The sequence below is a fragment of the Phocoena phocoena genome, chromosome 2 (assembly GCF_963924675.1).
Source record: "Phocoena phocoena chromosome 2, mPhoPho1.1, whole genome shotgun sequence".
Classification (NCBI taxonomy): Eukaryota; Metazoa; Chordata; class Mammalia; order Artiodactyla; family Phocoenidae; genus Phocoena; species Phocoena phocoena.
Window position 1 is genome coordinate 113,242,666 of NC_089220.1, and position 22,815 is coordinate 113,265,480.

The 22,815-nt window shown below is 36.7% G+C and overlaps 1 protein-coding gene across 5 annotated transcripts in view; it reads left to right on the plus strand.

The window, feature by feature from the left end:
- The window catches only part of LRRC49 (leucine rich repeat containing 49), a 128,435-nt gene that overhangs the window by 58,713 nt on the left and 46,907 nt on the right, over positions 1 to 22,815 (plus strand). For all 5 annotated transcript variants that reach the window (XM_065873001.1, XM_065872999.1, XM_065872998.1 and 2 more), the window contains one exon: positions 9,654 to 9,801. In XM_065873001.1, coding sequence (XP_065729073.1) covers positions 9,654 to 9,801 — 148 coding nt within the window. The remainder of the gene's footprint in view (positions 1 to 9,653; positions 9,802 to 22,815) is intronic.

Consider the following 22,815-nt stretch of genomic DNA (forward strand, 5'->3'; position numbering starts at 1 on the left):
AGTGGCTAAAATGATCGTGCCTTTTAGAATTATCATATTTGAGACTGCAAAGAATCTTTTTTTCCTTCTGTAATTCACATATCAATCCAGTAAGAGGAAATACGTCATTAAGAACTTCCTTTGTCATTTTAAATTTGGTTGCAGTGTCACAAATTAGCATTACAAGAACATTATGAGGTCCTGAAATCTACCCTCAGTAATCAGAGTCATTGTGAATCACCTGAGACTGAAGCTATGTTGTTTTTTTTTCCATCTTACTGCTAGAAAATGGTCATTGTAGCCTGGAGATAGCTAACAGAATTGTCATTTGCAATTGAGACACTCAACTCTGTGCTGGTGTCTTCTGTCAGCCAGATGCATACAGACATAATAGATATTCTCTTTATTGAATCGTTGTCATGGCATTGTTGTGACAAAAGATACGTAGAGACAGTTTAACATTTTTCTCTATTCTGTTCAGCTCTTTAGGTCTCTGTGCTCTCCTTTTCACTTTCTTTTTGATTCTATCTATATCCACAGTCTTCTCTTTATTTCTCTCTGTTGTCACTTTAGCTTCTCAAATATTAAAATCTCTTAAATATTGTGATGAATGGGTTAAACTACTAATAGTTTCCCCAGGGGAAATTTGGAGTTCTTTTTCATGCAGTGTGAAAATTTTTTTCCAGCATATTTTTGCTTTGTTACAAAAACGTAGTGACTTATTATTAGAAGGTATCTTGAGATTCTTTAGGACCATTCATTTCTAACAACCCCCTACTACCATCATGTACTAAAAAGAATTCTAGTGACTAACATTAATTAACATGTATCAAACACAGATGGTTACTTGTTATGGAGCACCAAAAGAAACAGGAAAGTGAAAGAAAATGTATATGGAGAAAAAATATATATATGTATATATCTATACATATATATCGGGTTGGGCAAAAAGTTCGTTTGGCCAACCCAATACATATATATATATATATATATATATATATATATGAAAAACTGCATGTTAGTTTTGCTTACTATAATGCTAAAACTGATTATGGGGCTCAACGGTTGTTAGCCTATTCCATTTTTAATAAAGTTCCCCATCATCTTTTCACCTAAGTATTTTAGTAGTTACTGATGATTGTTGTCTGAATCCATTACTTCTTTGGGGGTTACAAATGGTGATATTCTATCATTCTTCATTTTTTAAGCTATGTTTCTTCTATAAAGAAAATTTTACTAGCTTTTTGGTTTGTGCAAGGAAAATAGGGTAAGTGCTTGATTCCCTTTATCTCCATCCACTGACTTTGACTTTTTTACTTTAATTAAACAATTTTTTTTGATCTCTAGAAGTTCTGTGCCTTTTCAGATCTTTTTGGAGTTTACTCACATTTTTAAACCTGTTTTTATTTCTTGGAATATATTATAATTTTTATATTCTGTTTGATGATCCCATTATATGAAGAAGTCATAGCCAGTTTGACAGTGTCACCTGTTGTTTCTGCTGGCAGTTAGAGTGTTTTATTTCCTTTTGAACTGTGAACCATTTATTTATCTTGGTACCCATCTTTGGGAATTCTTGGGGTCTTGTATAAAGGTAGGTTTCTCCATGGATGAGTTTCATTTGTTTCTGTCAGATGCCTATGGACATAAGAAGCCTTCGACCTCTTCAAAATATCGATTCTCCTCTTGAAACATTTTAGACCATGCATTTAGTGTGGATTCAGGTTGCAAATTGTGGTTTGTGGTTACAAGTAACCAGGGAAGAATTTTCCTTTAGTTCTTAGCCCCAGGTTTTGAGATAGGCAATATTCCTGGGGTAGTAGGTAGAGAAGTTTATAACTCACCCTATATTGAGACCCTAGCCCTTGCGGTCGCAGGGTTATGGACAGGTCTCCAGTAGACTCTTCAACTTGGGTGGCCCCTGGGATTTGTCTTCTGTCCTCCAGCTTTGAAGATCATGTAAACCAGAGCTCAGGCTCATTGGGTTCAATAAGTACCCTCACAACAAAAAGGTCAGTTTCAACATTCTGCTTGCCTCTCTGGCTTCCCACCTTTACTTTTTTTTTTGGCTTGCGTACTTCTTTTTTTTTTTTTCCCCGGTACACGGGCCTCTCACTGCTGTGGCCTCTCCCGTTGCAGAGCACAGGCTCCGGACGCGCAGGCCCAGCGGCCATGGCTCATGGGCCCAGCCACTCTGCGGCATGTGGGGTCTTCCCGGACCGGGGCACGAACCCGTGTCCCCTGCATCGGCAGGCGGACTCCCAACCACTGCACCACCAGGGAAGCCCTTTTTTTTTTTTTTTTAACAGGTTATGGATGCATTTGAGAAGATTTTTAAAATATATTTTATGCATTTTTAGTTGTTTTTAGCAAGAGCCTCAGTCCACAAACTTAGTTCATTTTATCAGAAATACAAACACTCTTTTCTTTAACAGTGCTTCATTCTTTAAGACTTAGATATTATCTTATTGATCTTTCTAGTTATTTTGTTTATTAATTGTGTATATTTCAGTCCTTGTGAACACACTTGATTTATTCTACTGTTCCATTTCATTTTAGCCTGCTAGACACATAGTAACTATTCAGTAAAATTCTTACTTATCAGTATAAAATAAGTGAGCTTTTCATTAAGATTATTCCAGAGTACTTGATACTTCATTGGTATGAAAGAGTAAAACCCCTTTTACTAGCGTACCTATCTTACTTTTGGGGAGAACTTTCTAATTGGAGAAATTTGACTGGTATTTGGGAATTCTTAGTTAAATATCTATGTGGTATACATGCATCTATGGGAATTTTATATTTTCTCAGTATTTTATTAAGTAAGCATAAAATGGACTGATATAGTTCATTTTCCTTTTGAGATGAAAGTTTTGATCAGTAGGGACAGATTGTTCCTCTATAGGTTCTTTAGCAGATAGGAAGCAGATGTGGCATTGGGAGGAGACCGCTAGGGGAAGAACAAATGTATGAGTAATCTGGAAAACGATTAAAGTCAAATTATGAGTTAAATGTCAGCCTTTGGACCAAAACTTTTCCATTCTCGGTACTTTGAAGAGACAAGCAACTGAGTGTTCTTAATAAAGGAGAGACTGTTCTTAAAAGCCAGTACCACCCCACTATACTTAGTGTTGTATTTACAAGTGTTTTTGTTTTTTAACAATCTGATTTAGACTTTCTTAGGTTAGGTAGGATATAACCCTTCATTAGCCTGTATTTGTACTTAAGGAGTCTGGTTTTATTTGATTAGAGAATGTCTTTAAAATCATATGCACTTTGTGCATTTCTAGGAATGTCTGGCATGTTTACTGGTCAAATGCCTTGCAGATGGAAATGGAATTTTGTGAGGAATCTTCTGGATCAAATACGAATCTATTTTTACTTTAATAAAACTATTCAAAGCATAAAGACTTCAGTCTGGGTGTAAATGCTAGCTGCTGATCTGGGAAGGGTTGCCAGGAAAGTACCTGCTAAGGATTGAAATGATTTTCCCATTCCTGGGGCCTTTTTTTTTGGTTGTGCTTGAATTACAGACATAAACTAGATGAGCATCAACAGGTCTTCTAGATCTCTGAAGTGCTTCATGATGACTACATTCAGTAGGCACAATGTTTTCTCCTGTATTCACTAATGTGCTTTATAGTATTTGAATTCAGTGAAGATACTGTTTAGTTTTGTGTTTAACAGCACCCATTTAGAAATTATTAGACTAATTCCATTCTCCAGGGGAATACTTGAGAGGTAGAGCTGGGGACAGTTATAATCATTTCAGTTTAAAATTATACCTGCAATAAGAAATAAATCATAGACTCTCTGCAGTCCAGCTTGTAAATAAATAATAAATAACAATAAAATTAGAATATATCTACAATGAATGAAGTTTTCCAGCTTCTCTGTGCTTCTGGACATATTTTTCCACTTTTCAGTGCATCTACCTAATTAGTGACAGATACCAGGTCATAGTGGTCTTATCCGGTCATAGCTTACAGTTTAATTCTGTTCAGATATGCTGGGCCATTGAAGAAAAATGGTCTTCAACATAGAAGAGCTATATTGCCTCTGCTTCTCACATTAGTTAATATCTTAATGTTGAAATTAAGTTATCCCATCCTGTGGTAGTTGGAGGAAAACGTAATGAAAGCCTTTTGGAAACATGTGCTAATAGCCACTGGCCACCAGTGTTAGCATAGTGTTCCTCGTAAAGGAGAGCTGATAGAGGAAAAGGTGATCTGTCAAACCTGTAGTTTTTAATACTTTAAGTTTCTTTGTAAATCAGTTTATTGAGATATAATTTACATGTAATAAAATGCACCCATTTTATGTGTAAAGTTCAGTGAATCTTGACAAACTATACACCCTTGTAATCACCACCTCAATCATTAACCCGAGAGAGAAACCTGAAGTTTTTTCCAGATTCCTCTCTTCCTCCCACCCAAATAATTACTAATCTCTGTTCATACTACACTCTGAATTTCTGTAGAACCTATTCCCTCCTCTTTACTCTCATAGCTACTACCTTAGATATGCTTGACCCTTACTTTTTTCACCTCTATTACTTACTGCAATCTGCTTTATAACTGGTTTTTTACTCTTTAACTCTTTTTTTTCCTTTATACCTTCCGTAAGGTTACTAAGTTGTGATTATTCTAATCACATTAGCCCCCTACCTTGCTTAAAATCCCTTGATGACCCTTCACAGTTCCCATTCTCAGTCATCAGTTTCTAAGTAAGAGATTGGCTCATAGTGGCAACTGCCTTGATGACTTAATCAGTTATGAAATATGCATGGAGAAGCAGATTTGTGAAGGGAAGGTGATGAGTTAGTTCACTTAACAATGTGGAGGAGTAAAAGTTTGCCTTGTGTTTCAGTTTTAAAGTTATCAGAAGCATTTTATTTGATTCTAGCTTTACATAAAAAACTATGAGGGAAGGAGAAAAGCATCTTTCAAACGTTCATCTAAAACACCATAAACTGTTCTGAGATATTTTATATTGATGAAAAAAAGAATTTTATCAATGCTAGGTAGGAAAAATTGCAATGTTTGTTCTCGTTTTTTTATACTCAAAGCGATTATTAAGTCTAAATTCATGAACACTCATTTTATTTGCATATACTAGCCTTTTAAAAAGTGCCTTCCCTAATTCTCAACCACGTCTCAAAAACCATAATGTGTTTCTGAATTATGAGATTTACCTTTTAGATTGGTAAAGGTAAACTCTGAGGTAAAATAATTGATAGCAGAGTATCTCTACCTTGAATGGGAGGAAAACAGAAGAAATACTTAAATATGACAATAAAAAAACATAATGAACTTTATTTTTGCTACAGATATCATCTCAACCTTAATTGTCAAGCATATAGGTTATTTTCTATACCATAAATATTCTATATCCTCTAGTTTTTCTTAACACAGAAAGATATTTAGTATAGTTCCTAAATATAAATAAAGTAGTCCTAAAGTACTTTTAGGCCTGTTTACATTAGTTATTTGAATAGTCATTAAAGAGAGTGATTCTAATTTAAATGAGTTTTATCAGTCTGCTCTGGGGTATTATTTAGAAAAGTGATTATTCCCTTCTTTAAAAAATGAAAGTCCTCAAAAATTAAAAATAAAACTACCATGTGATCCAGCAGTTCTTCTTCTGGGTATTTATCTGGAGAAAATGAAAACAGTAACTAAAAAAGATACAGGCACCCCCATGTTCATTGCAGCATTATTTATAGTAGCCAAGATATGGAAACAACCTAAGTGTCCATTGATGGATAAATGGATAAAGAGAATGTGATACACACACACACACACACACACACACACACACACACACACACGCACAATGGAGTATTATTCAGCCATAAGAAAGAATGAGATCTTGCCATTTGCAACTGCATGGATGGACCTTGAGGGCATTATGCTAAGTGAAATAAGTCAGAGAAAGACAAATACCGTATGATCTCACTTATATGTGAAATCTAAAATAAATAAATAAAATGAAATACCAAGCTCATATATATATAAAACAGATTAGGTAAGGGGTGGGTTAAATGGGTGAAGCGTGTCAAAAGTACAAACTTCCACTTATAGAATAAATAAGTCATGGGGATGTAATGTACAGCGTGTCAACTATAGTTAATACTGTATTTCATATTTGAAGATTGCTAAGAGAATAGATCTTAAAAGTTCTCATCACAAGAAAAAATATTCTGTAACTATGTATGGTAATAGATGTTAACTGACTTAATCACGGTGAACATTTTGCAGTATATACCTATATTGAATCATGTGTATACCTGAAATTAATACAGTGTTGTATGTCACCTGTACCTCAATAAGAAAATGAAAGTCCTGATCAAAATCCCAGCAAGCAGATATTGACAAATGGATTCTAAAGTTTATATGGAAAAGCTAAGACCTAGAATAGCAACATGATACTGAAGGAGAACAAAGTTGGAGGACTGACACTAACCTATTTCAAGACTCACTATAAAGGTACAATAATCAGGGCAGCATGGTATTGGTGAAAGAATGGACACATATATCAATGGAGAAGAATAGAGGGTCCCAAAATAGACCCACACAAATATAGTCAAGCGATCTTTGACAAAGGAGCAAAGGCAATTCAACAGAGAAAGAATAGTCTTTTCAATAAATGGCACTGTAACAATTGGATATTCATGTAAAATTGAATCTAGGCATAGACCTTATACCTGTTGCAAAATTAACTCAAAGTGGATCATACCTAAATACAAGACACAAGACTATGAAACTTTTAGAAGAAAACTTAAGAGAAAATCTAGGCAGTGTTGGGTTTAGCAGGTTTTTAGATACAACACCAAAAGCATGATCCATGAAAAAGAAAATTGATAAGTTGGACATAGTTAAAATAAAAAACTTCTGCCTTGTGAAGGACGCAATTAAGAAAATGAAAAGGCAAGTCAGACTGGGAGAAATATTTGCAAAACATATATCTGATAAAAGACATATTCGTGATATGACAAAAAAACCCTTAAAACTCAACAATAAGGAAACAAAGAATCCAATTTAAAATGGGCCCAAGAGGGCTTCCCTGTTGGCACCAGTGGCTGAGAGTCTGCCTGCCGATGCAGTGGACACGGGTTTGTGCCCCGGTCCGGGAGGATCCCACATGCCACGGAGTGGCCGGGCCCGTGAGCCATGGCCGCTGAGCCTGCTTGTCCGGAGCCTGTGCTCCGCAACGGGAGAGGCCACAACAGTGAGAGGCCCGCGTACCGCAAAAAAAAAAAAAAAAAAAAAGGGCCCAAGAGCTGAAAATTCAGAGAAGATATACCAGTGGCAAATATGCATATGAAAAAATGCTCAACATTTGGGAGTTGCCTATTAAAACAATGAGACCACTACAGACCTATTAGAATGACTCAAATTTAAAAAAAAACTGACAAATATGAAATGCTGATAAGAATGTAGAGCCAGTAGGAATGCAAGATGGCACAGCCACTTTGGAAGACAGTTTGGTGGTTTCTTAGAAAGCTAAAACATAGTCTTACTGTACAATCCAGCAATTGTACTACTGAGTGCAATTCAATACCTAATTGAGATGAAAATTTATGTTCACACAGAAACCTGCATATGAATATTTAAGCCGCTTTATTCATATCACTGAAAACCAGAAGCAACCAAGATGTCTTCAGTAGGTGAATGGACAAACAAACTGTGGTACATATAGACAATGGAATATTATTACTCAGTGATTTTTTAAAAAATAGAAGCTATGAAGCCACGGAAAGATACAGATGAACCTTAATTGCATACTGCTAAGTGAAAGAAGTCAATCTGAAAAGGCTACAAATTATGATTCCAACTATATGAAATTCTGGAAAAAACAAAACTATATAGACAGTGAAAAGATCAGTGGCTGCCAGAGATTCAGGGAGAGAGGAGGATGGTTAAATAGGGGATTTTTTAGGGCAATGGAACTATTTTGTATGATACTTTCTTGGTGGATACATGACATGATGCATTTGTCAAAACCCATAGTACTTTACAGCACAAAGAGTGAACTTTAATGTATGCATATTAAAAAAATAATTTAGTAGGTTGGAGGATCCCAGGAAGAAATGCAAATAGACTGTGACAGGAGATTGTAACTGTATTTCAATTGTATGGAACAACCTTCTTGAAGGTATGAGCAGGGAAGAGTGGGAGGGGAAGGTGCTGACCTAAGTAACTTTGGAAATGAGTCTGTAAGACTAGATGCAAAAGGAATTACACATTATCATTATGCTTTTGTTAATAAAGTTATTTCCCATGGGGGTACAAATTGAAAATTCTGATACCACTATACATATATTCTGGAATTAATAATTAACTAAATGGATGAGAGATGGTGGGAGCCAGATTTCTCCTTGTTGGAGTAGGAATTTACAGATAAGTAAGGGAAAGAGGCTAGAATGATCCCTTTGGTAATAGATTAGAGTTGGAGACATCAGTTTGAACTCATGGTTAGCTTAATGTAGACACAGATGGTTTCATAGAGAAATATCGATATACGTATACGCACAGGTTGGTATACACACATATATTTCCTTGCTCTGTCATCAGAGGGCCTAAAAGAAATGACACCTAGTAGTAAATAGTACACCTTGCCACTAGATCTTTGTTTCTAATGCCATTCCCCAATAAAGGGAATCATGGCTTCTTGAAGAAATGGCTGATTCTAGGACTGGGGTAGGAAATATATGAGTCTAGAGAATCTTAAAATGCTAGAAAGTAAGGAAGTGCTTACAGAAACAAAAAATCCATGTTAATAGGGGTATGTCAAATGGACATAGGAGCCAACTGAAAGAGGTCCAATGGCCAAAGCTGGAAGAATTTGAACAATAAAATAAGTAAACCAGTACTGGATTATAACCCAAAGAATGAAATGAAATGTCCATGAATCAAAACTGATATAAATAAATACACAGGGAAAAGACAAACTCCCTGGGAAGAAGAATTCCAAATAAATTATGTAGATACTGTGCCCTCAATGAGAGGAAACTGAACTTCCACTCCTTAAGTATGGGCTGCACATAATGACCACCTTCCAAAGAATTCAGTATGGAAAGAAGGGGAGGGAAGAGTAACTTTACATTGGAAACCTGCCAAACACTGTTTCAGTTAGGTGATCAAGGTCAACTTCAACAGTGATAAGTCATATTAGTTAATAGTATGTACCATAACCCTAATCTTATCATGAAAAGAAATATCAGACAAATTTCAGTAGAGGGGCAGCCTACAGAATAAGTGATCAGTACTCCCCAAAACTGTCAAGATTATCAAAAATAAGGAAGGTCTAAGAAAATGTCACAGCCAAGAGGAGCCTAAGGAGACATCACAGCTAAATGTAATGTGGTATCCTGGGTGGGATCTTGGAACAGAAAAAGGACATTGTGTAAAAACTAAGAAATCTGGATAAAATATTGACTTGAGTTAGTAAGAATATATCAATATTAGTTCATTAATTATAAAAAAATGTACTACACTAATACAAGATGTTAATAATAGGGGAAACTTGGTGTGGAGCATGTGGGAAGTCTGTACTATCTTCGCAATTTTACTGTAAATCTAAAACTGTTCTAAAAAATAGTGTGTATGAACCAAAACAAAGTACTATTTGAAGGTCTCACAGTAATGCAGTGGTTTCTGTCTTGCCTGCAGTTTTGAGAGTGTTTGCTGCCTTGCTGATGCTACTTCTCTCTCAGACATCACTTTTGATGGCAATCCAATAGCTCAAGAGTCATGGTACAAGCACACTGTCCTTCAGAATATGACGCAGCTGCGCCAGCTGGACACGAAGAGGGTCACGGTGAGTGAGAACTCTTCTGCACTGCTCACCATACTGGGTTAGAACACTGGGGTGCATAGTCTTTACTTGAAATGCTTCTTACTTTTAATGAACTATGGATTATCATGACGATATACTTCATAATTATAATGACAAGTTCTTTACCTCCTATCCGTATTCCCAATTTCATTGAATTAAATTCCCAGCCTTCTTTTAAAACTAGTCATCATGCTTGTTTTTCATTCTTGCTTCATATCCAGCTAATAATTTACTTTGAAATAAATGAATAAGGATTTCGTTGATAAGTTATATAGTGTAATGGTTAAGAACATGGGTGCTGGAGCTAGACTGCTTGAGTCTGCATCCTGGCTTGACCATTTTCTAGTCATATGACCTTCGACAATTTACTTAACCTTTCTATCTAATTTTCCTCAAGGTAAAATGGGGATCATAATTATATTATGTCATAGGGTTGTTGTCAAGATAAAATGAAGCATTAAACCTTAGAACAGTGTGAGGCTCCCAGGAAGCATAATATGGAGCTATTATTATTATTGTTTTATTATTATTATTATTACTGTTACTATTGATGATATACCTCTCAAAGTAGCTGTCTCTTTTTTTATTCATTGTGTCTCCATGGTAGACATTTTCTACACTTAGAAGTTTCGATATGGCTCCTGATCTAAGTGAAATGCCACATGTAATAATACCCCTCCTTTTAGGTGTACAATACACATGAGCATACTTTAGGCTCCAAGAAGTCCTGTAATAAAGAAACTTGCCTTAATTTGTTTCATTGCATCCCAAATTTATTTGAACATTTTATTATCTCAGAAAATATCTGTTAATGATCTCATTTTGATAATCTCTGACCTAGAAAAATATCCTAAACCTCCACTGTTTTCTTACTTCTAGACTCTGCTAATTTTGATGTGGATTCTTTTTTTTTTTTTTTTTTTTGCCACACCTCACGGCTTGTGGGATCTTAGCTCCCTGACCAGGGACTGAGCTTGTACCCTCGGCAGTGAAAGCTCGGAGTCCTAACTACTGCCAGGGAATTCTCTGATATGGATTCTGAGTGATCAGCTAGGTTTATTCAATTGCCAGTTGACTCATTGCCTGTGCACTGGTTTCACACTGTGGGCCATTCACATTTCTACCTCAGCAATATTATGGACATCTAAGGTGGCTAACAGGCAAAGTGTTGGTCAGTTTGTAAACACCAGCAGTCTTCTGGGGTTCTACCTCTCTCTGTTCCAGCGTAGAGGAAAGGTTCTCTGTCCTCTCAGTTTGTTTGGATCTATACTGGCAACTCTGTCTTGTACTTTTACCCTTATTTCCAGGTCTTTCTTAATTAAGCATCTTTGGTACTTCTAATTGATCTTCCTGATGAGGTTGCAGGGAACAGGGTGAGAAAAGAAGCTAACCAGTTAAGTAAATTAGTAATTATATAGTATGTTCCTCATGTGAATTTATGCCAGTCTTGTCTACTCAACTAATGTACATAGTCCTTGAGAGCAGAAGCCATTCTTTGTCTTCCTTGCCTGATACATGCAGATGTTCTATACATGTTTATTTCCTTTCCTTCTCTATCTCACACGATGCTGAGAATGTAGTAATGTTCAGTAAAGCCTTGTTGGTTGAGTAAAGTTTACCTACTTACATGCCTTAAATAAAGGAGAACAATACTGTCTATAATTACTGTCCTTGTACCTTCCCTAGGATGTGTTTGCTTGGTAAGGAAATGAGGAAAATCACCTGGGATGGGAACAGGGCCAGCTCTTCTGCTAATACAGAGCAGTAATCCTTGCACATCTTCTCTTCCACTGTTTAATTTTAGAAATTAAAAAAAAATTTAATGGAAATAATCTCAAAGTTACAGAAAAGTTATAAGTACAGGACAAAGGACTTTTGTTCCAGAACCATTTGAGAGTAAGCTGCTGACTCAATTCCCCAACCACCCTGAACACTTCAGTATGTATTTCTTGCGAGCAAAGACATTCTCTCGTGTAAACACAGTATAACCAACAAAATCAGGAAATAAACATTGAATAATTGCTAGTGTCTAATCCTCACACCACATTCAAATTTTACCAGTTATATTAATAATGTTCTGTGGGGCAAAATGATCCAGTTTGGAATTATACGTTGCACAGAGGTACATTTTATTGTCATGTCTCTATTCTCACCATTTTCCAGGAACAGTTCCCTAGTCTTTCCTTGACTTTCATGACTTTGACATTTATGAAGATTATAGGTCAGTTATTCTGTAGAATGACCCTTAATTCAGGTTTTTTTTTTTGCGGTACGCGGGCCTCTCACTGTTGTGGCCTCTCCCGTTGCGGAGCACAGGCTCCGGACGTGCAGGCTCAGCGGCCATGGCTCACGGGCCCAGCCACTCCGCGGCATGTGGGATCTTCCTGGACCGGGGCACGAACCTGTGTCCCCTGCATCAGCAGGCGGACTCTCAACCACTGCACCACCAGGGAAGCCCGTGACTGTTAATTATTTGTTATAGATTTCTGGCATAAATATCACAAGTGATTTTGCTTCCTCTCACTGCATCCTATCAAGTGATACGTAATTTATATTTATCTTTTTATTGATGTTGTTCACTTTAACATGTTGTCTGCCAGGCTTCTGCACGTGAAGTTATTCTTGTTCCCTTTTCTTTTGGTGTTCTGAGACTCAATTCCCAACGGGGTGGAGGCAGGGTTCCCCATAGCTCCAACGAGAAATTCTCAGAACACCATCTCAGTGTCTAAGAATTCAATTCAATTCTGACACTGTCTACCTGGGAGATAGCACCAGATTCCACAGGTTGAGGACTCAGTCCTGTAGGACTACACACACACCCTTCTCCACCACACCCCCACCACCAGATGCCAGTAACAAGTCCAGGTTGTTAACTGTACTTCCAACCCCCTGGCTATAAATCAGAGGTTCCCACAACCCCCCGCCTCAGGTTCGATTAATTTGCAAGAGCAGCTTACAGAACTCAGAGAAACATTTTACTTACTAGGCCACCAGTTTATTGTAAAAGGATATAACTCAGGAACAGCCAGATGGAAAAGAGGGCAAGGTATGTGGGAAGGGACATGGAGCTTCTAAGCACACCACTCTCCCCAAATCTCTAGGTTTCACCAATCCCGAAGCTCTCTGAACCTGTCCCTTTGGAGTTTTTATGGAGGCTTCATTACATAGTCATGATTGATTATATCATCGGTCATTGGCATTTTCTTTTTTTTTATATAAATTTATTTATTTTATTTATTTATTTTTGGCTGCGTTGGGTCTTTGTTGCTGTGCGCGGGCTTTCTCTAGTTGTGGCGAGCAGGGGCTACTCTTCATTGCGGTGCATGGGCTTCTCAATGCGGCAGCTTCTCTTGTTGTGGAGCACGGGCTCTAGGCACGCGGGCTTCAGTAGTTGTGGCACGTGGGCTCAGTAGTTGTGGCTCACGGGCTCTAGAGCACAGGCTCAGTAGTTGTGGCACACGGGCTTAGTTGCTCCGTGGCATGTGGGATCTTCCCAGACCAGGGCTCGAACCCATATCCTCTACATTGGTAGGCGGATTCTTAACCACTGCGCCACCAGGGAAGCCCAGCCATTGGCAGTCCATTCAACCTCCAGCTCCTCTTTTCTCCCTGGAGGTCTGGGAATGGGATGGAAAGTTCCAACCCTCTAATTGCCTGGTTGGTTCTCCTTCCTGGCAGCCAGCCTCCATCCTTAGATGGGGTCCAAAGTCACCTCATTAACAAAACAAAAGACACCTTTATCACTCTCCACACTTAGGAAATTCCTAGGGTTTTGGGAGCTGTGAACCAGAAACTGCGATGAAGACCAAATATATATTTCTTATAATAATCACAATATCACACCTTTGTAATTCCATACCTCATAAAAATTTCAATTTATTAACTTACTCATATCGGTATAGACTCATGGTGTTCTGTCTCACCTTTTGTTTATACCTTTTTTAGTAACTTTAGTTTGGAAAGAATGTACCTTTTAAAAGACTTTCTATTAATTTGCCAACATGGGCTAGTGTTGACAAACACTAGCCTATGAGCGGGCCACCTGTTTTTATAAATAAAGTTGTGTTAGAACACAGTCATATCCATACATTTATATATTATTTATATCTGCTTTGATGCTACAGTGGCAGAATTGAACAGTTGTTAAAGAAACTATATGACCTACAATCCTAAAATATTTACCACCTGGCTGGCAAATTTTGCTGATACCTGTTCTATAACTATTTTCTCTTTAAAGATATCTTTTGATTAAGTTTTATGTAATTTACCATATGGACATTCTAGCTGGGGTGGATTACACAAATACTTAATGAACTTCTATGCACTGGGGCTGTGGTTCCCCAAACGGCATGCCAAGGATACTGCAGTGAACTCAGAGGGGCACTGTGGAATATTTATAATTTTCAAGCAAAACACAATGATACTTTATATCTGTGAGACACTGAGAAAATTACTAGCTTAAGGTAGTTTACCATTTCAACATTAGGTCGCAGTATATTTCTCTCTATGGCATTATATCCTGGCAAAGCTGACCTTTCAGTGGTTGTGATAAAAACAAATACCATGCCAAAATCAGTATAGAGCAGGAAATGAAGGTGACAGTGTCCAATCTAATTCTGATGTTTGAGAACTTGTGTAATGCCTTACAGACACACACATTTCATTAGTAAGTAATTGTGGTTATTCAAGAATGGTATTTTTTCTTTAATTTAAAAGTATTATTTTTTCAAATGGCTACTAAGTTGCTAGAACATGAATACTTATTAAGTTGTTTACTAACTACTTAGTAAACAGAGCTGTAACATATTTCTTTTGATCTAAAGTCACCATGAAAAAATTCCTGACACATTCTTAGGCACCTTGAACTGAAGTTTCTGCACTGGGGTATGTATTAGACTCTAGAGGTGACAAGATCAGAATCATAATTCAGACCCTCAAGTTACTTATAGTCAAGTACAGAGGCAGGCATGCAGCCAGATTATAATGCAGAATGACAAGCTAGTTAGATGAGCTCGATCAATAGATATGTATGTGTTTATACACACACACACACACACACACACACACACACACACACACACGGCACGATGATATCAAAGAGCAAAGCCCACCTATGTCTACTGGAGAAACAGGAAAAGTTCCAAAGGAGAAAATACTTGACTTGAGACTTGAAGAGGGGCAAAGAAGGAGGAGGATGTATCAGTGGAAAGTGTTCCAGAGAGAGAGAAGACGTGCAAAATGCAGACGGGTGTGAGAATACAGCAACTGATAGCAGTTCAACATGGCTGAGCACTGAGTGTACATGGGGGAGAAGAGCAAGAGGAAAAGGATGTATGACCAGCAAGGGCTGGGTCATGAAGGGCATTTTATGCCATAGGAAAGAGTTTCGATTTTTGTGTTGAACATAGGAAATCCTTAAAGAGTTTTAAGATACTTAAATTGGATTAGTCTATTGAAAAGTTTATCTGAGTAGCAGCCCAGAGGATGAATTGTGGAGGATAGGATGGGTGATAAAGTGAGAAGCAGGGAGGTTAGTCAGGGTAAGAGCTTCTGGGGGTCTGATTCAGAGGAATGGCAAGAGATTATGTGATATCAAAAGATAATGTGACTTCCTGGCCTCAATTCCTATTTAGCTTTTGTTATCTCTGTTAAGAAGAATGGCTTTTAGTCAGTAAAGAGAAGAAATAAATATTAATAAAGTGAAAGTAAAGCCTAGGATAGGTGAATAAAAAGTTTGAGTCCAGACCCATTTAGATCAGGGGCTGGCAAACTTTATCTGTAAAGGGCCTGTTAGTAAATATTTTAGGGTTTTGGGGCTATAGAGTCTCTGTTGAAAACTATTCAACTCTCTCATTGTGATGTGAAAGCAGGCATGGCCAATACATAAATGAGTGAGCATGGATCTGTTCCAATAAAACTTTATTTACAAAAAAAAAGGTGGCATACTGGATTTGGCCTGTGGGGTAGAATTTGCCAATCTTCGATCTAGAGCAATGGATAAGTGTAGTGAATAAATTGCTGGGCCTTTGAAAGTTATATCTGGGAAGCAGTATAGGACAGTAGAGTAGCTGGAAGATAAGATGAACTCATCTGTCTTTTCGTCATGGAAAGAAAAAATATTGTGACAGTAAACTTAAATGTAGATTATGAAAGAAATCTAAATTGGATTATTAGAAGATGGGTTGTGAGTACTTAAGGAATTGATCAGCAGGAGGCAGCATTAGTTCACAGAAAACAATTTGTGCCCTACAAAATTAGGTTACTATTTTAGATATTATAAACAGACCCTCTCAGAAGAGTGCTATAGAGAGACAGTGTTTTGTTATTTAAGCAAAACATTGGACAGAGTCTTTTTTGATAGCGTGTTGAGTAAGTTGTATGACAGCATGGTTAAGTGGATTTGTGATTCAGGTATACCTACGGAACAGAAAGTAATGGATTAACGCCAGCCTGCAGAGAAATCTGTACTGGCGTGCTATGAGGCTTTTTCCTCAAGCTTATTCTCTTCAACATTTTTGAATGTTGACTAGTTGAGAACATTTATATTATTCTGATAAAAATATGTAAATGACAAACTGGAAAAGTTAGAGATCCTGATGTACTGGTTGATCAAATCAGAATCCAAAAGTAGCTCAATAATCTAAAACAAGGTTTGGCAAACTACAGTCTGTGGGCCAAATCCATCCCACAGCCTGTTTTTTTCTTTTTACAGCTCTCAAGCTATGAATGGTTTTTATATTTGTGAAGCATTGTGAAAAAAGAAAAAGAATATGCAATGGGGATTTTATATGGATCACAAAGCTTAAAATATTTACCATCTGGCCCTTTACAGGAAAAGTTTGCCAACTTCTAGTCTATAAATATAAGCAGAATTTAGCAAGATAAAAAATAGAGAAATAGAAAATTCTGGACTTTACTTCACAACAACAAACATAACAATTCTCAGCCAAATGCAGGGTTTTGGGAAATGAGGCTTAGCATATTTGAAAAAGACTTGCATTGGAATTGATAAGTTCAAATTGAGCTAATTATGAAATATGATTGTTAGAAGTTAATATGGTTTTAAACAATATTCATTTATAGAAATAGGATTCAGAAAAATGGACAATAGTTCCCTTTTTTTCTTTAATGGTCAAATTACACCTGAACTATTAGTTTTAGAAGGGTGATCACAAACTGGAAGTATTTCCAGAGAACCTGGCACAATTTGTTGACAAAGGAGAAGATATTACAGTAGCCTTCAAATATTTTTACAACTGTCCAGAAAAGGAGAGAATAGACACATTTGGAGGGGCTAGAAGAAGGACCATTGTATAGAAAATTCCGCCTCCCAGAATTTTTTATTTCCAAGGCAGTATTTTGTGAATGCAGGTGCTATTCTCACAGTTCTGAAATGGACACAGTGTCTAAAGTTTTCACCTCAAACTCACATTTAGTTGGCTTCGTATGAACTTGTTTACAATTTGCCTCCAAAAAATGCAGTAGCCTATCTGAGATAGAGGTGAGTTTCCTGTCGTGGTAGCCATTACTAAGGCTCACCTATGCCTTCTGGTTCTCCTCCTCTTTTTAACAGATATTTCCCTTTCCCTTGGAGTAAACGTGGTCATGCAGCTTGCTTTGGCCAATGAAATGTGAGCAGAAGTAATGTACATAATTTTCAGACAGAAGCATTTAAAAGCTAAAGTGAGATTTTCCATGCTTTTCTCCCATGCAGTGGTCATTGTGGAATCATACATTGAGTCGACCATGCCATCAGGTCATAGTACCCAGGAATACTTAGCCACTACATGGAGAACAGTTGCAGTGTTCTTTGCATGATCAAGAAATAAAATTTTCTTATTGTAAGCTAGTGTGAGTTTTAAAGTTGTTATGACAGTATAACCTAGCCTGTTCTGGCTCCCCTCCCCACCAAAGTATAATATAGCTATTATCCATGGGCCAGTAGAAGTCAGGCGACATGGCTTCTAGTCTTCATTCTGACATTAACAATGACCCTGGGAAATCAGTTTTCTCTGTAAAAAAGAAAAAAAGATTGAATGAAAAATATGGGCCATTCTGTTCTAGACAAAACTGTAATTTGAGATCTGTTTTAATATTTAGTGTAGTCAAGGAAAACAATGTTTTGTATAACTATTCTAAAGTATATGTGAGGTTAAAACCTCACATTGCCATTGTTTTTAAAATTCCACATGATAAATTGCTGCCTATATTAGGACTGCTATTATTTATTTGCAGCAAAATGTCTTCTCATGTAATATATGCATTGTTTTTGAGCCTCAATAAGCCACTAACAATATATTCTAAGTTATTAAACACTATTAAATCACTGCACTTCCTAATTAATTAGAAATCATTTCAATATTGGGTCTCCACAACAAACTGAAGTAAGGGAAAAAGTGTCTGTATATTTTTAGTCCCAGATCCGTTTCTTTTGTTACGTAGAGGATATGGCTTTTGTGCCAGAAGTTGGACTAGCATCATGAAGATGCCAGAATTTTACAATTTTTTTCCTTCTTACCAACAGATTTGTAGCTTATCTTTACAATTAGAGGTTTATTTTTGTTTCTATGTTTAGCTACTCTATAATTATTTGGGCTGAAATATAGTCATCAGATATATAAGTTTTTAAAAACACTCAATATTTGAATTGATTTGGCATATATCCAGTTTTCCTAGGTTTAGCTTTCCTTTTAAAGTCATACTGCCTTTAATAGAAGCTCAAATTGTTTTTGAAAATCTGATGAAATCATCTCTTAAGTATGTGTAGTACGTGATCCATACAGTTTCTAGTACTGTTTAGAACTGCTCTTTGAGTAACCAATCTGTTTCTAGTTCACATTCAGTACATGAGTCAACAATTGAATATCAATATATTTTGTTCTTTTAAAAAGTTTTTTTCTGAAACAGGTTATACTTAATAGGTACTAAATCAGCATTGACTGAGCAAAAGAGTTTAATATGCTTATTAATCCAGCTATTTTATAAAGCTAGTAATCAAGGTTCTGAATTTCATTTTTAGTTTATTTTTCCTCGTTACCTCTATTCAGCCTTTAAATATTAATAACTATTTTCCAAATTGTAAAATATATTTTATTTATTTAAAATCTTCATTGCAGTATAATTACTTTACAATGGTGTGTTAGTTTCTGCTTTATAATAAAGTGAATCAGCTATACATATACATATATCCCCATATCTCCTCCCTCTTGCATCTCCCTCCCACCGTCCCTATCCCACCCCTCTAAGTGGTCACGAAGCACCTAGCTGATCTCCCTGTGCTATGTGGCTGCTTCCCACTAGCTATCTGTTTTACATTTGGTAGTATTTATAAGTCTATGCCACTCTCTCACTTTGTCCCAGCGTACCCTTCCCCCTCCCCATTTCCTCAAGTCCATTCTCTACATCTGCATGTTTATTCCTGTCCTGCCCCTAGGTTCTTTAGAACCTTTTTTTTTTTTTTTTTTTTTTACATTCCATATATATGTGTTAGCATACGATACTGGTTTTTCTCTTTCTGACTTACTTCACTCTGTATGACAGACTCTAGGTCCATCCACCTAACTACAAATAACTCAATTTCGTTTCATTTTATGGCTGAGTAATATTCTTGTATATATGTGCCACATCTTCTTCATCCATTCAGCTGTCGAAGGACACTTAGGTTGCTTCCATATCCTGGCTGTTGTAACTAGAGCTGCAATGAACATTGTAGTACATGACTCTTTTTGAATTATGGTTTTCTCAGGGTATATGCCCAGTAGTGGGATTGCTGGGTCGTATGGTAGTTCTATTTTCAGTTTTTTAAGGAACCTCCATACTATTCTCCATAGTGGCTGTATCAATTTACATTCCCACCAAGAGTGCAAGAGGGTTCCCTTTTCTTCGCACCCTCTCCAGCATTTATTGTTTGTAGATTTTTTGATGATGGCCATTCTGACTGGTGTGAAGTGATACCTCATTGTAGTTTTGATTTGTATTTCTCTAATGATTAGTGATGTTGAGCACCCTTTCATATGTTTGTTGGAAATCTGTATGTCTTCTTTGGAGAAATGTCTATTTAGGTCTTCTGCCCATTTTTGGATTGGGTTGTTTGTTCTTTTTGATATTGAGCTGCTTATAAATTTTGGAGATTAGTCCTTTATCAGTTGCTTCATTTGCAAATATTTTCTCCCATTCTGAGGGTTATTTTTTCGTCTTGCTTATGGTTTCCTTTGCTGTGCAAAAGCTTTTAACTTTCATTAGGCCCCATTTGTCTATTTTTGCTTTTATTTCCATTTCTCTAGGAGGTGGGTCAAAAAGGATCTTACTGAGATTTATGTCATACAGTGTTCTGCCTATGTTTTCCGCTAAGAGTTTTACAGTGTCTGGCCTTACATTTAGGTCTTTAATCCATTTTGAGTTTATTTTTGTGTATGGTGTTAGGGAGTGTTCTAATTTCATTCTTTTACATGTAGCTGTCCAGTTTTCCCAGCACCACTTATTGAAGAGGCTATCTTTTCTCCATTGTATATTCTTGCCTCCTTTATCAACGATAAGGTGACCATATGTACGTGGGTTTATCTCTGGGCTTTCTATCCTGTTCCATTGATCTATATTTCTGTTTTTGTGCCAGTACCATACTGTCTTGATTACTGTAGCTTTGTAGTATAGTCTGAAGTCAGGGAGCCTGATTCCTTCAGCTCCGTTTTTCTTTCTCAAGAATGCTTTGGCTTTTTGGGTCTTTTGTGTTTCCATACAAATTGTGCACTTTCTTCTTCTAGTTCTGTGAGAAATGCCACTGGTAGTTTGATAGGGATGGTATTGAATCTGTGGATTGCTTTGGGTAGTATAGTCATTTTCACAATGTTGATTCTTCCAATCCAAGAACATGGTATATCTCTCCATCTATTTGTATCATCTTTAATTTCTTTCATCAGTGTCTTATAGTTTTCGGCATAATAGGTCTCTTGTCTCCCTAGGTAGAGGTTTATTCCTAGGTATTTTATTCTTTTTGTTGCAATGGTAAATGGGAGTGTTTTCTTAATTTCACTTTCAGATTTTTCATCATTAGTGTATAGGAATGCAAGAGATTTCTGTGCATTACTTTTGTATCCTGCTACTTTACCAGATTCATTGATTAGCTCTAGTAGTTTTCTGGTAGCATCTTTAGGATTCTCTATGTATACTGTCATGTCATCTGCTAACAGTGACAACTTTACTTCTTCTTTTCCGATTTGGATTCCTTTTATTTATTTTTCTTCTCTGATTGCTGTGGCTCAAACTACCATAACTGTGTTGAATAATAGTGCTGAGACTGGACAGCCTTGTTTGTTCCTGATCTTAGTGGAAATGGTTTCAGTTTTTCACCATTGAGGACGATGTTGGCTGTGGGTTTGTCCCACGTGGCCTTTATTATGTTGAGGTAAGTTCCATCTATGCCTACTTTCTTCAGAATTTCTATCATAAATGGGTGTTGAATTTTGTCGAAAGCTTTCTCTGCATCTAATGAGATCATCATACAGTTTTTCTCCTTCAATTTGTTAATATGGTGTATCACATTGATCGATATGCATATATTGAAGAATCCTTGCATTCCTGGGATAAACCCCACTTGATCATGGTGTATGATCCTTTTAATGTGCTGTTGGATTCTCTTTGATAGTATTTTGTTGAGGATTTTGCATCTATGTTCATCAGTGATATTGGCCTGTAGTTTTCTTTCTTTGTGACATCTTTATCTGGTTTTGGTATCAAGGTGATGGTGGCCTCGTAGAATGAATTTGAGAGTGTTTCTCCCTCTGCTATAGTTTGGAAGAGTTTGAGAAGCATAGGTGTTAGCTCTTCTCTAAATGTTTGATAGAATTCACCTGTGAAGCCATCTGGCCCTGGGCTTTTGTTTGTTGGAAGATTACTAATCACAGTCTCAATTTCAGTGCTTGTGATTGGTCGGTTTATATTTTCTCTTTCTTCCTGGTTCAGTCTCAGAAGGTTGTACTTCTCTGAGAATTTGTCCATTTCTTCCAGTTTGTCCACTTTATTAGCATATAGTTGCTTGTAGTAATCTCTCATGATCCTTTGTTTTTCTGCAGTGTCTGTTGTTACTTCTCCTTTTTATTTCTAATTCTATTGATTTGAGTCTTCTCCCTTTTTTTCCTGTTGAGTCTGGCTAATGCTCTATCAATTTTGTTTATCTTCTCAAAGAACAAGCTTTTAGTTTTATTGATCTTTAATATTGTATCCTTCATTTCTTTTTCATTTATTTCTGATCTGATCTTTATGATTTCCTTCCTTCTGCTAACTTTGGGGTTATTTTGCTCTCCTTTGTCTAATTGCTTTCGGTGTAAGATTAAGTTGTTTATTTGAGGTGTTTCTTGTTTCCTGAGGTAGGATTGTATTGCTATAAACTTCCCTCTTAGAACTGCTTTTGCTGCATCCCATAGGTTTTGGGTCGTCATGTTTTCATTGTCATTTGTTTCCAGATATTTTTTGATTTCCTCTTTGATTTCTTCAGTGATCTCTTGGTTATTTAGTAGTATATTGTTTAGCCTCCATGTTTTTGTACTTTTTACAGATTTTTTCCTGTAATTGGTACCTAGTTGCATAGTGTTGTGGTCAGAATAGATACTTGATACAATTTCAATTTTCTTAAATTTACTAAGGCTTGATTTGTGACCCAAGATATGATCTATCCTGGAGAATGATCCATGAGCACTTGAGAAGAAAGTGTATTCTGTTGTTTTTGGATGGAATGTCCTATAAATATTGATTCAGTACATCTTGTTTAATGTGTCATTTAAAGCATGTGTTTCCTTATTTATTTTCATTTTGGATGATCTGTCCATTGGTGAAAGTGTAGTGTTAAAGTCCCCTGCTATGGTTTTGTTACTGTCGACTTCCCCTTTTATGGCTGTCAGCATTTGCCTTACATATTGAGGTGCTCTATGTTGAATGCATAAACATTTAAAATTGTTATATCTTCTTCTTGGATTGATCCCTTGATCATTATGTAGTGTTCTT